The 18,751-nt window shown below is 33.7% G+C and overlaps 1 protein-coding gene across 11 annotated transcripts in view; it reads right to left on the reverse strand.

The window, feature by feature from the left end:
* Window positions 1-18,751, reverse strand: part of ANKRD17 (ankyrin repeat domain 17) — a 159,229-nt gene that overhangs the window by 111,824 nt on the left and 28,654 nt on the right. Inside the window, exon 1 of one of the 11 annotated variants that reach the window (XM_089912034.1) lies at window positions 15,322-17,820. The exons of the other annotated variants lie outside the window; for them this stretch is intronic. Coding sequence (XP_089768160.1) covers window positions 15,322-15,375 — 54 coding nt within the window. The 5' untranslated portion in view covers window positions 15,376-17,820. Of the gene's footprint in view, window positions 1-15,321; window positions 17,821-18,751 lie in introns of those variants that run through there. 11 annotated transcript variants of the gene reach the window in all.

The raw sequence follows: 18,751 nt of genomic DNA on the forward strand, positions 1-18,751 counted from the left end.
CCATGAAAGATATTTCATTGCAAATTTGCCATAACTTAGTCTATTTTAGTATAATTCTCTCCACAACCCAGAAGTTTAAATATAGTGACTATATGGTTTACAGTTACAACAAAATAACTGGCACTTGACTAAGCTTCCCATCTCTTTTAAGACAATGGACAACAGGCAAAGAGGGGTATGATAACTGAAAAGAAAGAAGTGAACACTACTTCTCCATCTTTCCGCTATATCCAGCAGTATTTGAGGAAAACAAAGCAGAGAACTTAAGTCCTATTTAGTTTAGGAGACAAAGACCAGAGGTTGGAGAAGCTGAGAAAGCTAAAATTTGTAAGGCAGAAAACTGGAGAGAAGAACCGGGAACAGAACCGCTACGGAACTATAATCTAACAACCACAGGGGCTCCCACAGAGCTGGGATACAAAAGGTTCAACCAGACAGAGGAGAGGGATTTCACTGAACACTTGGGGTACTCGGTAGAGAATCCAGAAAGGTCACACATACTAATGAGTAGGGCTTCTCTAACTTTAGAGTATAGAATACTAGATAAGAATGCTTCAAAACAAGCCTCAAAAGAATGAAGCTTATTTGCAAGTAACCTGCTAGCCAAAATTAAATTCAATACTTTTTAAAGGACAATAATATTTAGACATTTGACAATGTTATATCGCACTGTCCAACACCAAATAAAAATTACTAGACTTGCAAAGAAGCAAGAAAGTATGTCCTATAACTGGGGGAAAAAAAATGGATAAACAGAAACAGACCTTAAAATGACAGGCATAGAATTAGCGAACAAGACTCTTAAGCTCTTTAAAATATTCTCAAAGACACAAAGAAAAATGTGAACATATTGAGGACAGAAATAAAAAATATAAAATTGAAAGATCACACAGAATTTCCATAGCTGAAAAACACAGTATTTGTTACTGAAAATTAACTGAATCACACTGCAGAATAAAGGACCAATGAACCTGACACAGAGCAATAGAAACTATCCAAACTAAAGCTCAAAGAGAAAAAGACTGAAAAAATGTACAGAGGCAATGCTACCTTTAGCAGTGTATAACAGTGTGTAATTCCGAGGAAGAGGGAGGAAGAGGACAGAAAAAAAAAATACTTAAAGAAATATTGCTGAGAAATTCTTGAAATGAGAAAAATATAAACTCACAAATTCAATAAGCTCAACAAATTTCAAGCAGGATAAACTCAACAAATTTCAAGCAGGATAAACACAAAGCAAACTGCACCAAGGCATGTAACAATAAACCCACTGAAAATCAATAATAAAGGAAAAAATCTTACAACACCTACAACGCTACATGCAGTGAAAATATCCTTCAAACCTAAGGGGAAATAGATATTTACAGACAAAACCTTAGAAAGTTTGTTGCCAGCAGACCTGCACCATAAGAAACATTAAGGAAAATTATTCAAGTGGATGTAAATTATTCAAGTAGATACCCAATAAAACTGAATTCGTGCAAAGTAATGAAGAACACCAGAGTGATACAAAAATGGGTATCTTTTCCTCATTAAAAAAAAATCTTTAAATAATAATAATCTATTCTGGAGATTCACAACATATGTAGAAATAAAATATATGGCAATAATTCCACAAGAGACACAGGAGAGAAATAAAATAAACTGGTATAATGTTCCTAACATTATGTGTTAAGTGGTATATTATTATGTGAAGGCAGCTATGGGTTAAAATACGTATACTGCAAACCCTAAAACCACCACCTAAAAATAACAAAAAGAGGTATTAAGGCAACAGAGGTAATAAAGTGGAATACTAAAAATACTCAATCTAATAAAATACATTAACAATGGAAAAAGGGGCAATAACAAATGGGACAAGTAGAAAACAATTAGCAAGATGGTAGACTCAAACATAAAATATTGATAATTACATTTAGTGAAAATGGACCAATACACTGACTAAAAGGCGAAATTGACAGTCTGGATAAAAAGGCAAGAGATAACTATATGCTGTGTATAAGAAACACACTTTAAATATGAAGACAGAGAGAGGTTAAAAGAATGGAGAAAGATATACCAACAAAGTAGAATCTAGACAAAACAAGGGACACTAACAAAGATAAAGAGGAACATTTAATCACATAAAAGGATCAATTTAGCAAGAAGACATAATAATCCTAAATGTTTATGTACCTCATAGCCGACCTCCAAAATATAATGGAGCAAAAACTGACAGATCAGAAAGAAAACACGAGACTCTCCATAATTATAGTTGAAAATTTCAAAACTCATGTCTTAGTAGTTGGTAGACAAGTAGACAGAAAATCAGTCAGGATATAAAAGACTTGAACATTATTAATTAACATAATCTAATTGACATTTATGGTACACTCACCCCAACAACTGCAGAGAATATATTCTTTTTAGGTATGCATGGAATATTTACCAAAATGAACCATATTTTGGACCATAAAACAAGTTTCAATACATTTAAAAGAACTGAAATCAGAGTACAGTATATTCTCTGACCACACATAACTGGAAACCTACAACACCCCAACATTTTAGAAATAAAACACTTTTACATAATCCACAGAACCGTTCTCAAAAATAGTTCCTCATCTGAACCACAGATGACCAAAAATGACTTGAATGACTATTTTCTCAATTCTCCCAAGTATGTTATATAAACAGTATCATTATACAGGCACAGGAGAAAAGAGATGTCTTAAGCATTAAAGTGTAATTCTCCCATGAAACCCCAGCTGAGAAAAGAATGAGTCAAAGAGGAAATCACAAGGAAAATTATAAAACATTTAGAACTAAGTAATAATGAAAACACAACACATAAAAATGTGTGGTATAACCAGTGTATGAAAAGGAAATTTATAGCTTTTGATACTCACAGTAGAAAAGAAGAAACATTAAAAATGCAAATTATCAATATCAGGATTGAAAGAGGGAAGATTATTACAGATCTTACCGTCATTTAAAGAGTACAAGACTGTTATGAACAACTCTATGTCAATTAATTCAACAACTTAGATTGAAATAGACAAACTCCTTACAATACTTAGAACTATCAAAACTGACAATGAAAAGCTAAACAGCTATATTTCTATCAAAGAAACTGAACTTTTCATTAAAAATTTTCCCACAAATAAAACACTAGGTATAGATGGCTTCACTGGTCAATTCAAACAAGCTTTCAGAAAATAGAAGAGAAAGATATACTTCCAATCACTTTATGAGGCTAACATTTCTCTAATACAAAAATGGTCAAAGGTTTTTTAAGAAAACTAAAGACCACTATGCCTTGTGAAGAACAATAATCTTTAATAACATACTAGTAAACCAAAGCCAGCCATATCCAAAAGGGATCATACATCATGACCAAATGAAGTTTATCCCAAGAATACAAAGTTGGCTTAAAATCCAAGAGTCAATTAATATAATTCACACAATAACAGAATAATAAAAGAGGAAAATCATAGGATCATCTTAATAGAAACAGAACACCCGACAATTCAATATCTTTTGAACCTAGGCGCCAAGTTCAGCTCTCACTAACCCACCTTAGAGGTGCTCACAGTACATGTTTTGAGTACAGTTGACCCTTGAACAACACGGTGGGGCGGGGGGGGGGGGGGCGGTTAGCGGCGCTGGCTCCCATGCAGCTGAAAGTCAGAAGCCTTACAGTAGGCCCTCTGTATCCATAGTTCTGCATCTGAGAACCAACTGTTCAACTGCCTGCAGATCATGTAGTATCAATACTTTAGTATGGATTTATTGGAAAAAAATCTATGTATAAGTGGACCTGCCCAGTTCAAGCCTGTGTTGTTCAAGGGTCAACTGTATTATAGTTACATTTTAACATGCTCTTTTTTTGTCTCCATTGATTCTTTTATTTCATATGTATTTTTGTAAGCCACATAAGTAACTTGGAACAAAGTAGAGAGTTATCAATAAATGTAAAATACCTTATTCAGTGAAATAAACTGAAATGCTTCAACTAAAAAAATATATATATATTATTTTTGATAAAAATTCCCAGCAAACTAGGGATAGAAGGGAACGTCTCAGCCAGATAAGAGAATCAAAAAATGAGTATAGATAACATCATACTTAATTAGGAAAAACTAAACTTTTCTCCCTAACATCAGGAACAAGGCAGTGTTGTCCACAGATCACCAATTCTATTCAGCATTTTATTGGAGGTCCTACCTAGGGCAATAAAGGAAGAAATAAAAAATTAAAGGCATAAAAATAGGGGAGAAAAAACTGACTTAATTTGCAGTGGTGACCATGTATGTAGAAAATCCTACCATCAAACAATCCTGGTAGAACTAGTGAATTTAGCAAGCCAGTAGGATACAAGGTCAATATACAAATGTCCATTGCATTTCTATATATAAGCAACTGCCAAATAAAATATAAAGAATTATCATTCACAATAATTTAACAAAACATAAAACACTTAGGGAATAAAGGACATTAGAATATGCCACCCCAAAATATACCACTTTGGCATAAGGATTATTTTGACTGAAGGCAACTGAGAGGCAGATGCAGAAGGAACTCTATGCCCTACCCTTTTCTGCCTAAAAGAACACAAATGTCCCCTTTGCGAAGCATACCCTCCTGCCCTCTCCCAAACCAGGAAGAGGAGAAAGACTCAATCACTGGAGATGACTCTTCACTGGTGATGGCTCCAACTTAAGTCTGCATAAGAAACTTCAATAAATAATCCTTATCTACCAATTAGTTTTCCCATATAGTTACCTTCCTACAATTTACCACCCTAGAAGCTCAAATTCTTTTTCCTTTGGCTAGTCAGGACACAATTTATCACCCTTTGTTAAAATGGCATATAAGCTCCCAAGCCTAACTGCTTCTTTGGGTTTTCACTTCTTTTCTATGAGGCCCCCCCATGTGCATGTGTAATAAATCTTCTCTCCTGCTAATCTGCTATCAGTTTAATTTGCAGGTCTCAGTCACTGAATCTAAGAGGGTAGAGAAGTTTTTCCTCCCCTACAGGGACAAATTTAACAGAATATCTGCAAGGCCTGAACAGTGAAAACTACACAAAAGTTATGAGATAATTAAAGAAAATGTAAATAAATGGCCATCATTTATTTCTAAATCTGATATAGCCAAGAAACCATGAGTTTGCAACCTCTGCTCCGGATGTTCTAAATTTTATCCTCGAAACAAACCAGACCACCAGAAAACTGAGTACCCAGGCTACAGTACTATTTTTTTTTAACCTAACTGAATTCTAACAGAAAACCCTTCGCTTACATTCTGTAGAAACAATATAAAGCTTGTTTACTTTTGGAATGATGAAGTTATTTATTACAACAAGCAGTTCCTCCAATACAGGGGCCCAAAGAAAAAAATTTTTTGAGACCTAAATTGCACGAAATATATCAGTTATCCAGATCATGTAGTATGGTTGTGCAGTTTATGAATAACATAAACCTCAAAACTCATCAAGTTTCTAATTTGGCTCTGGTTGCTAGTAAATTCAATCTAAGTCTAGTAATTATATATTGTATATGCTTTTCTGTGTACTACTTTTACCTCTGGTCTTCATTTACTATTTCTGCCTTTTGTATTTTTATTTTTTATAATATATACTTTTATAAGCTACTTCAAATTCTTTTGTGGGATGAAATATCTTTTACATAAATACAGAAGTAATTTTTTTAATTTAAAAAGAGCCAAGGTATCCATATTAAAGAATTTAACATTTACCAAGGACATTACAGAGACATTAAAATATTTTAAATGTACAAAGTTTTGCATTACTTTTTAAGAGCAGAAAAGGGTAGTAGACAATCAACTTGAAAGGAAAGCTAGAGAGAGAAAACCCTAGGGAAGGAGTAGGACTTTGAATAATTAATAGATGTTGAAGAGGGTAGCAGGTAAACAATGTAAGTACTAACAGAATATTAGAATACAATGTAAAGGCAAATAATTCATATTAAGTATGGTAAAGATAAAGTTGGGTGGGTATAAGAATGTCAAATAAAAGATAGTTACATGAGAGATACATGAGAGATACACACCATCATCTCAAACTTTTTGTTTAGACGTTACTGAAGCCACTGTCTTAAAAGTTCTAGTTAAGACTTTTATATCTAGAAGGGATGTTAGAGAAACTATATGGTACAATTTAACTTTAGAAATTAAGAAGCGCGAGAATAAAAAAAAATCATTTCAAGTAATATACGAAGACTCTAAGTCTTAGAACTCCAACCTACTGATCACCTGGGTTGATTTGAGTAATGTGATTAACTTTTAGTTCTTCTTCCTCATTCCATGTATATACCTAACCAAAGCTAAGAGTTCAAAGAACTTCCCAAGAGAAAAAGATAGGAGGGTAATTCCTCCACTGTATAACTCAAATTAAAATGACAGGGCTTCCCTGGTGGTACAGTGGTTGAGAATCTGCCTGCTAATGCAGGGGACACAGGTTCGAGCCCTGGTCTGGGAGGATCCCACATGCCGCGGAGCAACTGGGCCCGTGAGCCACAACTACTGAGCCTGCGCATCTGGCGCCTGTGCTCCGCAACAAGAGAGGCCACGATAGTGAGAGGCCCGCGCACCCAGATGAAGAGTGGCCCCCGCTTGCCACAACTAGAGAAAGCCCTGGCACAGAAACGAAGACCCAACACAGCAAAAACAAATTAATTAATTAATAAACTCCTACCCCCAACATCTTCTTAAAAAAAAAAAGAAAGAAAGAAACAAGCATTTACTGTGTTCAAGATACAATGCTAAGTCACGGAAGACACCAAGAATAAAACTATTCACAGAAAATCATATAATAACACTATAAGCTCAAGACAATGAAAAAGGAAGCCTATTAAATATACTCTAGAAATACTTAAAAATCAATGTCAATATAATTCAGCATTCTCACTTACCTATCACACTTTATAAAAGATATATTCTTTGTAATTCATAAAATATTTACAGAATGATGATCCACCTGACAAGATTTTTTTCAAATGACATTTATAGGGCTTAATCTTAATATTTTGGTTTTTTAAATAAATAAAGTTTCATAGAAGAAAGCAATTTTCCATCTACTATTATCACCATTTACTTTATTTCATAGATAAAAGCAAGAAAATCAGGAAAAAGAAACTGAGAAAGATATTTTGGGAAGATAACAAATATTGTACAAATGTGACAAAATAATAAAAAGGAAAACTTTCCAATGTCTGTGAACACTTAAACACAGCACAAGTTTTTGGAAAATCTTAACCAGTATTTCCTATGGAACATAAGAATTCAGAAACTGTATTTCTCAAACTTGCTTAAACGGTTCATACAAATACATGTTGATCTTTTTATGATGACAGTGCATAAATTACAAATGTAGAATATGTGACAAAGACTAGGGAAATGGCAACAGGACAAATTCAAGGTTAAAACCAGTTAAGGATAAACACTAGTTAGACAAAGGAGAAGGTCAACAAATGAGAAGGTCTGTAATCAAGGAGTTAGGCTGGTCACAATATTCAAACATCAAGTAGAAGAGCAGAATCTAGACCATCTGTAGCAGGAATAAGAAATCAAAATAAAGTGGGCAGCAGGTATCAAAACTCAGAGAAAGCGGCTAAATGATAAAAGGTCTGAGACTAAAGAAGGAATTCAGAGAGCAGAAAACACCAACAAGCAGTTTAACACTGGCTCAACACTGCTCCTCCTCTCAACAGTCCCTTGGAATTTGGAGTTTGGGAGAAGAGTTGCAGCACTTAAGAAGTGTAAAGACAGAGATGTGCAGATGTAACTGACCATCTTTTCCTATGGGACCACATGATTTCAGTGTCAATTTCAAAATTAAATTGTGGCAAAAACACAGTACATATAAATACAAGAGGAAAGTATGAAGTAGATTTTAAATGACTTAATTTGCTACTATGCAAAGGAATTTGAAACAGCTTAGTCTTTGGATAACCAAGATATATATTATCTTAATCTCATTTTTCATTTTCATAGACAATATAAAATAGAGCTAGTCTCAAAGAAAGAACTTCTGTGACTGCATGAAAACCAGCTGGCCCCTGTGACAGAATATAGAAAGAAGCCTAAAACCTTCAAAAAGAAAAATATTCAAATTTGACAAATACTTCATATACTTGTTTCTACTAGCTAAGATAGGAATACTCAAATAGTTATAATTTATAAAGTCCTTTCCTAATCATTTAGAACTGTAACATACATTTGATGAAATTTATAACCCATTCAAGTTTTTAATTATCCTTACCAAAATCAAAAGTGTTACTTACAGAATGTTATTCCTCAAGCAAAACCACTTTCTACTTATGTCTAGCTTCTTTCACTCACTATTTCACTTGGGAATCCTCAAAATCCTTTCTCATAAATTCTGAATGACTAATCTAGGGCTTATAATTGTAAAGCAGTATTTAAATTTTTTTCCACAAAATGTTTCCCATGTCTTAAATCTGCTACATTGTAGTTGAAGGAAAAAGAAACCTAGAAAGAGTGACAAAGTGATTAGAGAAGTTGGGACTATGTGATAAATTAAGAAATTTGATAAAATGGTAAAAGAAAACATTTTAATCAAATAGACTTAAATCTAAATCTTAGTTTTATGCCATTACTGACTGTAAAGTTGGGCAATATTCTAAACCAGCGGTTATTCAGGTATGGTCCACAGGATCCATGGGGATCCTCAAGACTCTTTCAGAGGGTCTCTGAAGTTAAAACTATTTTTATAATACAGTACTAAAATGTTATTTGCCTGTTTCACTGTGTTGACACTTGTACTGATGATACAAAAGTAATGGTGGGTAAAACTGCTGTTTCCTTTACACAAATCATGGCCATATCATGAATCATCATATTCTTCTGTCAATAATTAAATGAAAGAAAAAAAAAAAAGGTGAGTTTCCATTATGAAGCAGTAAAAAGTACTAATTTTTAAATTTTCAACCTTGAGTACATTACTTTTTAATATTCTGTGTAACAAAATGGGAAACATTTCTGCTGCATACCAAGGTACTGTAGTTGTCTCAAGAAAACACATATAAATGTGAGCTAAACCAATAGTTTTTTTCACGAACACCAATATCATTTCAAGGAAAACAACTCACTTTCTTTGTCATCAGTGATAAAATCAAGCTTTCAAGTATACATTACAATTTTGGAAAACGTATCTGTCATCGAATGTGACAGCTTCCCACTTTTTTACTTTTCTAAGGACAACAGTGGTGATATTAGCAAATGTTATTACTGTAGAATAAAATGCAGCAATATTTGGAAGTCAGTAAATCAGTATTTTCCAATTGCCAATGTATGGTGCTACAAAATCATGCACCAAGAGATCTATTCAAAACACACAAAAAAACAGTGGGTTTTAATTGAACAGAGTTCAGAAAATTCATTGATAATGTTTCAGATTACACACTGCAACTGACCTCCAGGAAACCCCCATTTGAGTAGTTTTAGGAGTGGTATCAAAGAAGAATATCCACAATTATCAAAAGGGTTATTAAAATATTCTTCCCCCTTTTTAACCCTCATATAAACGTGACATTTTCTTCTTAGACTTCCTCCAAAATAATGTATTGCGACAGACTGAATATAAAAGCAGATATATGAGTCCAGTTATCTTCTATTAAGCCAGACTTAAAAGATATTTGTAAAAATGTAAAATCAGGCCATTCTTCTCAGTTGTTTTTCTTTTGGATAACAGTTTTTTTAATATAAAATTATGTTAACATGTAATGACACAATCCCTCTGTATAATAACTTAAATTTTCAACAAATTGTAACTAATGTGGTCAATTTCTGTTGCCACCATAAAATTATGTGGGCATCCTATGTACAACATATACCTATCTATTGACATATAGCCAGTTAGTTAGAAGCGTGATTCCATCCAGGACCAATATTAATGGCCAATATTAATCTAACCACTCATTAAACCAAAAGTTATCTCACATACATTTACAAACACCTCCTGAAAGACGTTTATCTTGGCAAATCTGGAAGCTATATATTAAAACCGAACCAATGATTAAGCAGGACTTTGATACTCAGCAAGTTTGTAGTGATCAAGTCATTTCACATCAGACTGAGTTCTTCAGTCAAGGGTCAGAACAGGGCCCCTAACAATTCAGAACCAGGAAAAGTGCCAATGCTGCTACATGTATATGCAGGTAATACATGATGTAGACTTTTCCTAATGTATGCTGCACAGCATCCTCCACATTAACCACTGGACTATGTTGGATTAATGTGGGACCAGTGGCATTTGGATGACCCTGCCTTTACTCTCATGTGAGAGTAATAACCGATTAATTCACATACTTCTAGTTATACTACCTTTTCGCAAGCTGTTTGAAGCCTTTATACTCCACTAAAATATCAGTCTTCTTTAGAGGGATTATTAACTAACATAAGTGTATCTCTTAGTCATCTTCTACTACTCCTATATGCATTCTCCCAAAGTTGGTGTGTGAAAGCAATGTTGCAACTTCTGCCCCTCTGTTCAAGATAGACTCGACTTTCAAATAAGAGTATTCATAAAGCATAATATAGCAGGGACATGAATGTGTGTATGCAGAGTATATGTAAGCATATATCTGAGTGTGTTGCATGAAAATACACATATATACATAAGAGTATTCATAAAGCATAATGTAGCATGAACATGGATGTGTGTATACAGAGTATATGTAAGCATATATGTGAGTGTGTTGCATGAACATACACATATATACATACACATTATGTATAGCAACATACTGATTGAATTGGTAATAGAAAAATCTTTACAGATAAAAAGATGAAAATGGGATCTAGGGGACTTTCTAGATAGCCTGACATTCATAAATATGCATAACAATTAGATAAGCACAAAAAAGATAACGTAAAGGTGCTTAAAGAAAGATATTTGCATACTAAAAAATTCAGAATGCTAAAAACATGGGTTTCAAACTATTCAGATGAACAAATGAAGTAAAATACTAGTATTCGAATACAAATCTATACACATCCTGAATCCAAGAATGTTTAAATACCAATGACAGACATTCTATCTTCCGAATTTTTACTTTTATGAAGCAAAGTTAGCTGGACAAATAAGCTCATTGAATTTCAAGTGCCTAGCATGTTAAAGATGCTCAATACTGGAGCGAAATTATAAGATTCAATCTGCCCCAAATGTCTAATCTTTCCAAAGCCTCTTAATGAATGGAAAATGTTACTTACATTAATTCAAATAATTTACATATTTAGCTAAATTTTTCTGTCTCCAGATAAAATTATATTTATGTCCTAAGAGTAACTCCAACTTTTCCTAGTGAAAAATGTCACCAGTATTATACTAACTATATAGATACAGAACTTTAGAAATCCATGGAAGACTTACTGATAAAATATATAAATGATGTGCATTACGTAAGCCAATCTATTTTATAAACTAAAAAGAAATATAGGAAGTAACTGTCAAAAGAGTCTACTTCACAGAGATTTTATATTACTAAAAATAATTTTTATGATAAATAGCAAATGGACTTCCCCTGTTTAGACGAAAATACACTATTTACCTCTAGTCCATAATGGTGACAAATCAAAAGGAAACAATAGTGTCCCTGTGACTCTTTCAAGCTTATTTTATTAAAAACCCTCTGATGTCAAGATAAATACAGAGAAAGAAATGGTTCCATAATAAACCTACTTAATATGTTTAAATCTGCCCCTTAATTTAGTTACACCCTAAACAGTTCAGCCAAATCCTCAACCACTGAATCTCTAAGGAACGACAGAGATTTAAGGCTTTTAGATTACGCATTACAACCTGTCAAATCAAGTACAGATGAAGCTAGAAACTGGCTCTAGCTGACAAAGGAACAAGATTGGGCATGAGAGTTATTATACTTAACACTGTAAATATTTTTTTTTTTTTGCGGTACACGGGCCTCTCACTGCTGTGGCCTCTCCCGTTGCGGAGCCTGTGCTGTGCTCCGGACGCGCAGGCTCAGCGGCCATGGCTCATGGGCCCAGCTGCTCCGCGGCATGTGGGATCCTCCCGGACCGGGGCACGAACCCATATCCCCTGCATAGGCAGGCGGACTCTCAACCACTGCGCCACCAGGGAAGCCCTGTAAATATTTTTATTTTCAAAAACTTGCTACTTTTTTAAAGGAAAAATACATCAAATGCTATAACCTGAAGAAAGTATTTTGAATTTGATTAAAATTAAAAGATTTGTGAAAATTTCTCATTTCTAAAGCAATTCTTACAGAAAAACTACTAAACATGGTTCAAATAGAAACAATGAAACCGGAATATATAGTAATCAAGTTTCTGAAATGAACTTTCATATGTTTTATGTTTTCATATTTAAAAAGCTTATGTATAAACTTAAGGTTTATATACACAGCACTTGGTCACACAAATTTGGAATATACCCTTCCAAAAAAAGTTTGGAGGACTTTTTCTTCTTACTGATCTTTCTGAGTATTAAGATTCATTGTTATATATGACTTAGAGGAAGAACATCAAAATTCTAAAATTATAATCAGCAAAAATAACATAAGCAATACAAAAAAAGAGATATTTACGTAGGCTCCCAGCCCTTTTCCATCATCTGTATTTGGCTATTTTCCTGAGTATTAGTTAAGGTGGGCAAAAGGAACAGAAACACTTTGACTACTTTGGTTTGGAGAAGAAAATTACTGACTGGATTATTTGCATAATTAAAACCACCAAGTTATTCTATTAAATCCATTACCTTGGAGAGCTGAGAAGCAATGATATAAGTTGAAATCAAGCTTTTCCAGTTTTACTATAAGTTTTAGAAACTTACAGTATTTTACTCAAGATTTTGATGATCATCTAAAAATTGAGGTTAAATACACAGGGGTATATATAATAAACAATCACAATTTAAAAGGTAAACCATAGCATTATGAGAATTAATCTGCACTAATTCACTGATATTGATTTTGTTTTCCTTTATTAAGACTTAAATAAAAGCACCTTTTAAAAATGTATGATTCAAAAGACCAAGTTACATTCAAAGAAGAAAAAAATAGCAGGAATTCAATGTTTAATGTAAATAATCAAAAATCTATATAAAATTCCAGATGCTCAATAAACAGTCATAAAGATGAAAATTATGGTGACAAACTTCACATATTAGAAGTTTGTTTGGCTCAATATTAGATACAATAATAAAATTGTCAATGTGACATATAGATGAACTTCATTATTAGATATTTACACAAGGAACTAACCCATTAAAAATTTTTTTCTAGAAAGTTCACTGTATAAAATATATCTATCCACTTGCAATATGAGGTACTTTAGAATATGGTATATTTAGCTTCAGAGTTAGCAAGTCTATTCTTTTTAAACTTTTATTTTTAGCATTAGGTCATTATGAGCACTTTTAATTTTGGAAAATAATATTTTATTACTAGTTGGAAAATTTTCACTTCTAGTCTGCCAGTAACTGACAAATAGTTAAATAAAATAATATTAAATAAAGAGAAAACTCACTTAGTATGGTTTAATGCGACAGGTGTATAGGAACCAAATTAAGAGACAGTGAAAACTAGGACAAACAATAAAAATTACAGAGGTAAAATAACCTCTGTAACTAACTAGTGACTATGAACAAATTAGGCAACATAAAATCTTAACATGACATTAAACACTTCTGTGTTTAGTGGGAATAATGAAAAGCCAATTTTTAAGATAGTATTAGAAAAAACCTATACTTAAGGCATAAAACTATGCCCAAGTGGGTTTTCCCCAGAAAATAAATAAGACTTCTAAAATCTGTCATATGCTGAAATTTTAAATGACCAAAGAAAATGTCATATAAATTTACTGAAATCTATACGGTACGCTTCTTTTAAAATGCAAAGCAAAATTTTTAAAAAGCAAATAAATATGTCCCACTAGAACTTTATAATTAGACTTGTTTAATCTGAACCACGAATAGTCATGTGACCACTGCTAATTATTGAAGTGCCTTGATGAAAGTATATATCACTATTTATAAGATACACCATACCACTTCTAAGGAGACTCACTAATTCTATCAAAATATAAAAAAGAAAAAGAAATGAAAAGAATGGAAATTAACCAGAGAATTCAACTCAGACAATAGCTCTTAGGAGAGGGGTAAAGAGCATGTTGGCAGGTGTCTGCAAGGAGCTAGATAATACAATGGAATCAGTTTTCATTCTGCAGAACAACCATGAGACTTGCTGCAATGTCAGCTCCAAGCATACACTGAGGGACTCCAGAAAATGCTCATTGATCATGCAGCACTTTATAATGCGCATAGGCTTTTTTCTCTTGTTAACCCCGCCTAGCTTCCCTTTGCAGCTTATTCTCCCAAGCCCTCTCCCCCTAACAAATTCTCTTCCCGAAGATAGTAAAATATTTAACGAATTATCTTAACAGTCTAAGTATTAGGAATACCACTCACCATCATGAAAATTAGCCAGTTTTTTTTAAATGAGGGAGAACCCTACAACCCCCAAATAAGAAAATGGGATTTAAATATCTATAAATACAAATATTTGATGGTATATTACACCCAAGGCCAAAACCAATTATAGTTTCACTTTGACATGTATTTTCTTGAACTGATTTATATGCAAATAGATTCTATAACACTGACACAAACAGGAAAAAAAAGAAAATATAATTTAAAATTCTCATGACTCAAAATGTAGATTTTTGTGAGCTCTCAAGCATTAGTTAAATTTTACAGTCTTTTAATTTTTAATTTAATAATTTATTTTATAATAAAGTCACATGAAAAACCTAGAAGCAGAATGTACCAGCTAAATTAAGCAATTAGATTAATATATATGCTTAATTTTACCCTAGAAACTAAAATAACCAGCTGTTTTTAATAGTTAACTGCAAGCAGAGTTTTGGGCTTAGATATGTAAATGAATTCTAAGACATATGATACTAAACCTACTCAAAGCTGCTTTGCAGACCCCACCTTCTAATGAGTTAATCTAAAGGTCACCACCAGCACAAGGCTTTTTATTAAGTCCGAGGCCCTTCCTTTCTTTTTCTTTTTTCCCCTATCAAACATATATCTACAATTTACAAAACACTAGGTTTAAACAAAATAAGGTTTTAGTAATCATGTGAACTAGATTGGCACATTCTCACACAGAATAAGGTCTGACCGTATCTTGCTTTTATGCTCTGCCTCTCTTTGCTCTCTCCTCTAATCTATTCATCTGTAAAATAATTCCGGCAGATAAGATTTCTTTGTTCAGATTTCAACTTTCATTTCATTTACAAACCTAGCCCTACCTCAAGAATGTCTTCTAGAACATATGCTTCCATTTCAGCCGCTGTCTCCACCATGTTTTATCAAACTGCCATGTTTCTTACTGCACTATGATTAGATCATTGCCAGCAGGAACACTCCTCTGTGTCAGCAAGGGAACAGGAAATGGAATGTTCTATTACATGCCTAAAGCAGCTTAGCTGTTCACTAGCCAGGCATCTACCAAAAGAGCAGGGGGTGACTCACTGTGTATTTTTTAAAGATACAGAAGCTCTATTCCAAAGCAAACTTCTGTCAAGTAATTTCAACAGGCAAAATAAAGTCTCTTATTTTACCATTTCAAATTTTAAAACTCTAAAATTTCAAAAAAGAAATAATAACATTTTTTTAAAACCTATTTAAACACGTCTGGCTTCCTGGTTGAACAAAAGAGGTTGAAGTGGGTTACGTAGCAATTTATCCTTAGTAAAGCCTTGTAGTAAGATTAATGGCTGTATTAAATACGCAAAGAAGGAGGCAAGGTAATACCAAATCAGGAATTTGTTACATCAGCCATATGTATTATGTAACACATATATTACAGGTGCTGACTTGAGGGTGCCAAAAGTAATAATTTAATGTAGTTTTTTAATGGTAAACTGGTTTTCTATAAACTAATCTGTTTGGAAATATCTAAGAGAAATGAGATTAACATTCAACAGATTTACAATCACTGAAGCAAGCCATAACACATCACGGTTATATGCATTTTCTAGGAATGTCTTTAACCTCATTTACTAACCAAAGAAATGGCCTCCCCCCCACCTTATCATAAATACTACAAGAGACTAAAATATTTCAGATGAATGAAATTCAGAAACACTGTTTCTGGATCATTTAATAGCAAATAAAGCAGGTGAGTAACAGTAGAGCTAATTTTATATTTATCACTGTAATTGACCCTCACTTTAGTAAAACTTTTTACTTTGTCAAATTTCTTCCTTATATAATATATAATATACAAAATGCAATGGGAGAGGAACAATGTTTTGTGCTCTGCCGTATTAACAAAATAACCCTGTACTTGTGAGAGTGCCATACAAACTGAACTTGAAGTGATCCCTCAATTAGGTTAACCAATCTAATTATAACTCTAAGGTGAACAGTTCTTCTAGTCTAAATTTTCCTAACCTAACTAGAGAAAGTGAATTTTTTAAAGGAAAGGAAAACGACAGGAAAGACCATTCACATATGGTCAAATCTCAATGATGATATGAATGGCCTTTCCAGTAATGTCTCCTCAAAGTGATGCCATGTTTTAGTAGAAAGATTTTGTAATTCTCTTGGGCCTTAGTTTATTTATCTGTAAAAAGGGATAACATTCACTCAACAATGGATTTTCTATTGCATATCAGAAACTGTCCTGGGTACAGTCAACAAAACAGATAAAATTTCTTCTAAACAGGTTTATAAGAAGATTAAATGAGATAAAGTATCTACTACTCAGTTTCTGATATTTAGGAGACATCCTCACTGTGTCAGGCAATATACAAGTCATTGTTTTTCAAATAAACATGTTATTTAACCCTCACAATACCCTAGGTGATAATAATTCAAAATAATAACATTAATAATTACCTTGTGCTTACTATATGTGATACACCACTTTAAGTGCCTTGTACATATTAACTCATTAAATCTCACAATAATCCTAAAAGAAAGGTAGCTACTATTATCTCCATTCTGGAAACTGAGGTACACAGAAGTTAAGCAACTTCCCCAACTTACTCGCAACTAAGCTAATTAAGTTAAGAAGCTAAGATATGGACCCAGGTGCTTGACTCCAGAGTCTGTCCTCTGAACCATCTACTATACTTCCTCCAGATGATATGACCCTCATTTTACGGATGAGAAAATCAAGTCGCAGACAGTACATAGTTATATAGCAGAGTTGAGATTCAAACCCAGAAGGGTCTGACTTCAAAGGATGTGTGAAATTAATGGAAAACAAATGATATTAAAAATGTTTTCCCTCAGACCATATACAGCGCTTTCATTTATGTATAAGTGTGTCTGGTATTTGGAGGTTCTCAAACAAAATAATGTCCATTGTTAAGACACAGCTTATGAAGAACCAGAAAACTGATCTTACTATTTTCCTCCTTCCAGCTCAATCCGTTCCATACTTCAAATAAACTGCTTCATCCTTAGATTAGGAGAAGTCATCAACGAAGTTTCTGTTTCTCAAACCTTCTTCCAACAGAAGCAAGTAATGGTAGATTTGAATTCAAGGAACTCATATGTTCATACATTCTTATTTCCCATAAGCCAAGAACAGGCTTTCCAACTTTGACAAGAAATCAGGCCCCCTAAGATTCAAGTCAATCAAACCATTCACTGTCTCCTTCCCTCCTGTTCTAGGATTATACGGTGCTTCCCTTATGTTTTCTGACATATACTGTTAAGTTTTTAGTAATAAAGATGTGATTATGGCTTTCTTACAGAATTACAGATATTTATATATCATTTATCATGTCTCTCCCTTACGGGTCACAAGCTTGATGAAAGCAGGCAATGCTCTGTTTGCCAAGGTATACCCAGGGCCAGCACAGTCTCTGGCATAGAGCAAGGACTTAAGTATTTGTTGATTAAATAACAAATGCATGAATAAAGGAATCATCTGATATCCAGATTTGTATCCTAATCCCTTTTAAATTATTGCTACCACTAGGAATTATTTCTGATGACAAGAACATGTGTTCTGTGACTATTATCTTTAGGTCACTGAAATAAGATATTAGAAATGTTGAATATAAACAGAATCTATATTTGAGAATTTCTGTAATTCTTTTTTTTAAAATAAATTTATTTATTTTTGGCTGCGTTAGGTTTTCATTGTTGAGCGCGGGCTTTCTCTAGTTGCAGTGATGGGGGCTACTCTTCATTGTGGTGGGTGGGCTTCTCATTGCCGTGGCTTCTCTTGTGGAGGAGCACGGGCTCTAGGCTCACGGGCTTCAGTAGTTGTGGCACACAGACTCAGTAGTTGTGGCTCGCGGGCTCTAGAGCACAGGCTCAGTAGTTGTGGCGCACGGGCTTCGCTGCTCCACAACATGTGGGATCTTCACAGACCAGGGATTGAACCCGTATCCTGCACTGGCAGGCGGATTCTTAACCACTGTGCCACTAGGGAAGTCCCTGTAATTCTCTGTTATACAGCAAAGTAATTATTTATTCTTAATTTTATTTTCTGGTTCTTTTCTTAATATGAGGACCTATGCCACAGCATAGGATACTTTGGGCAAAATGGTGTGTGAAAGGAGATTCATATACATCTGCTATAAGACCCTACATCCTAATAGTAAGCCACTTTCCTTCTAGTTCAACCTCAATTTGTAGGCAAAAAAACCTGTTTTCCCATTTGCCTAAAATGGATTTGAAAATCTTTAATTTTCACCTATGGCAAAAGCATTAAAG

Source organism: Delphinapterus leucas, chromosome 5 (genome assembly GCF_059928025.1).
Source record: "Delphinapterus leucas isolate spDelLeu-1000000601 "Yukka" chromosome 5, BTC_Dleu_Yukka2, whole genome shotgun sequence".
Taxonomy (NCBI): domain Eukaryota; kingdom Metazoa; phylum Chordata; class Mammalia; order Artiodactyla; family Monodontidae; genus Delphinapterus; species Delphinapterus leucas.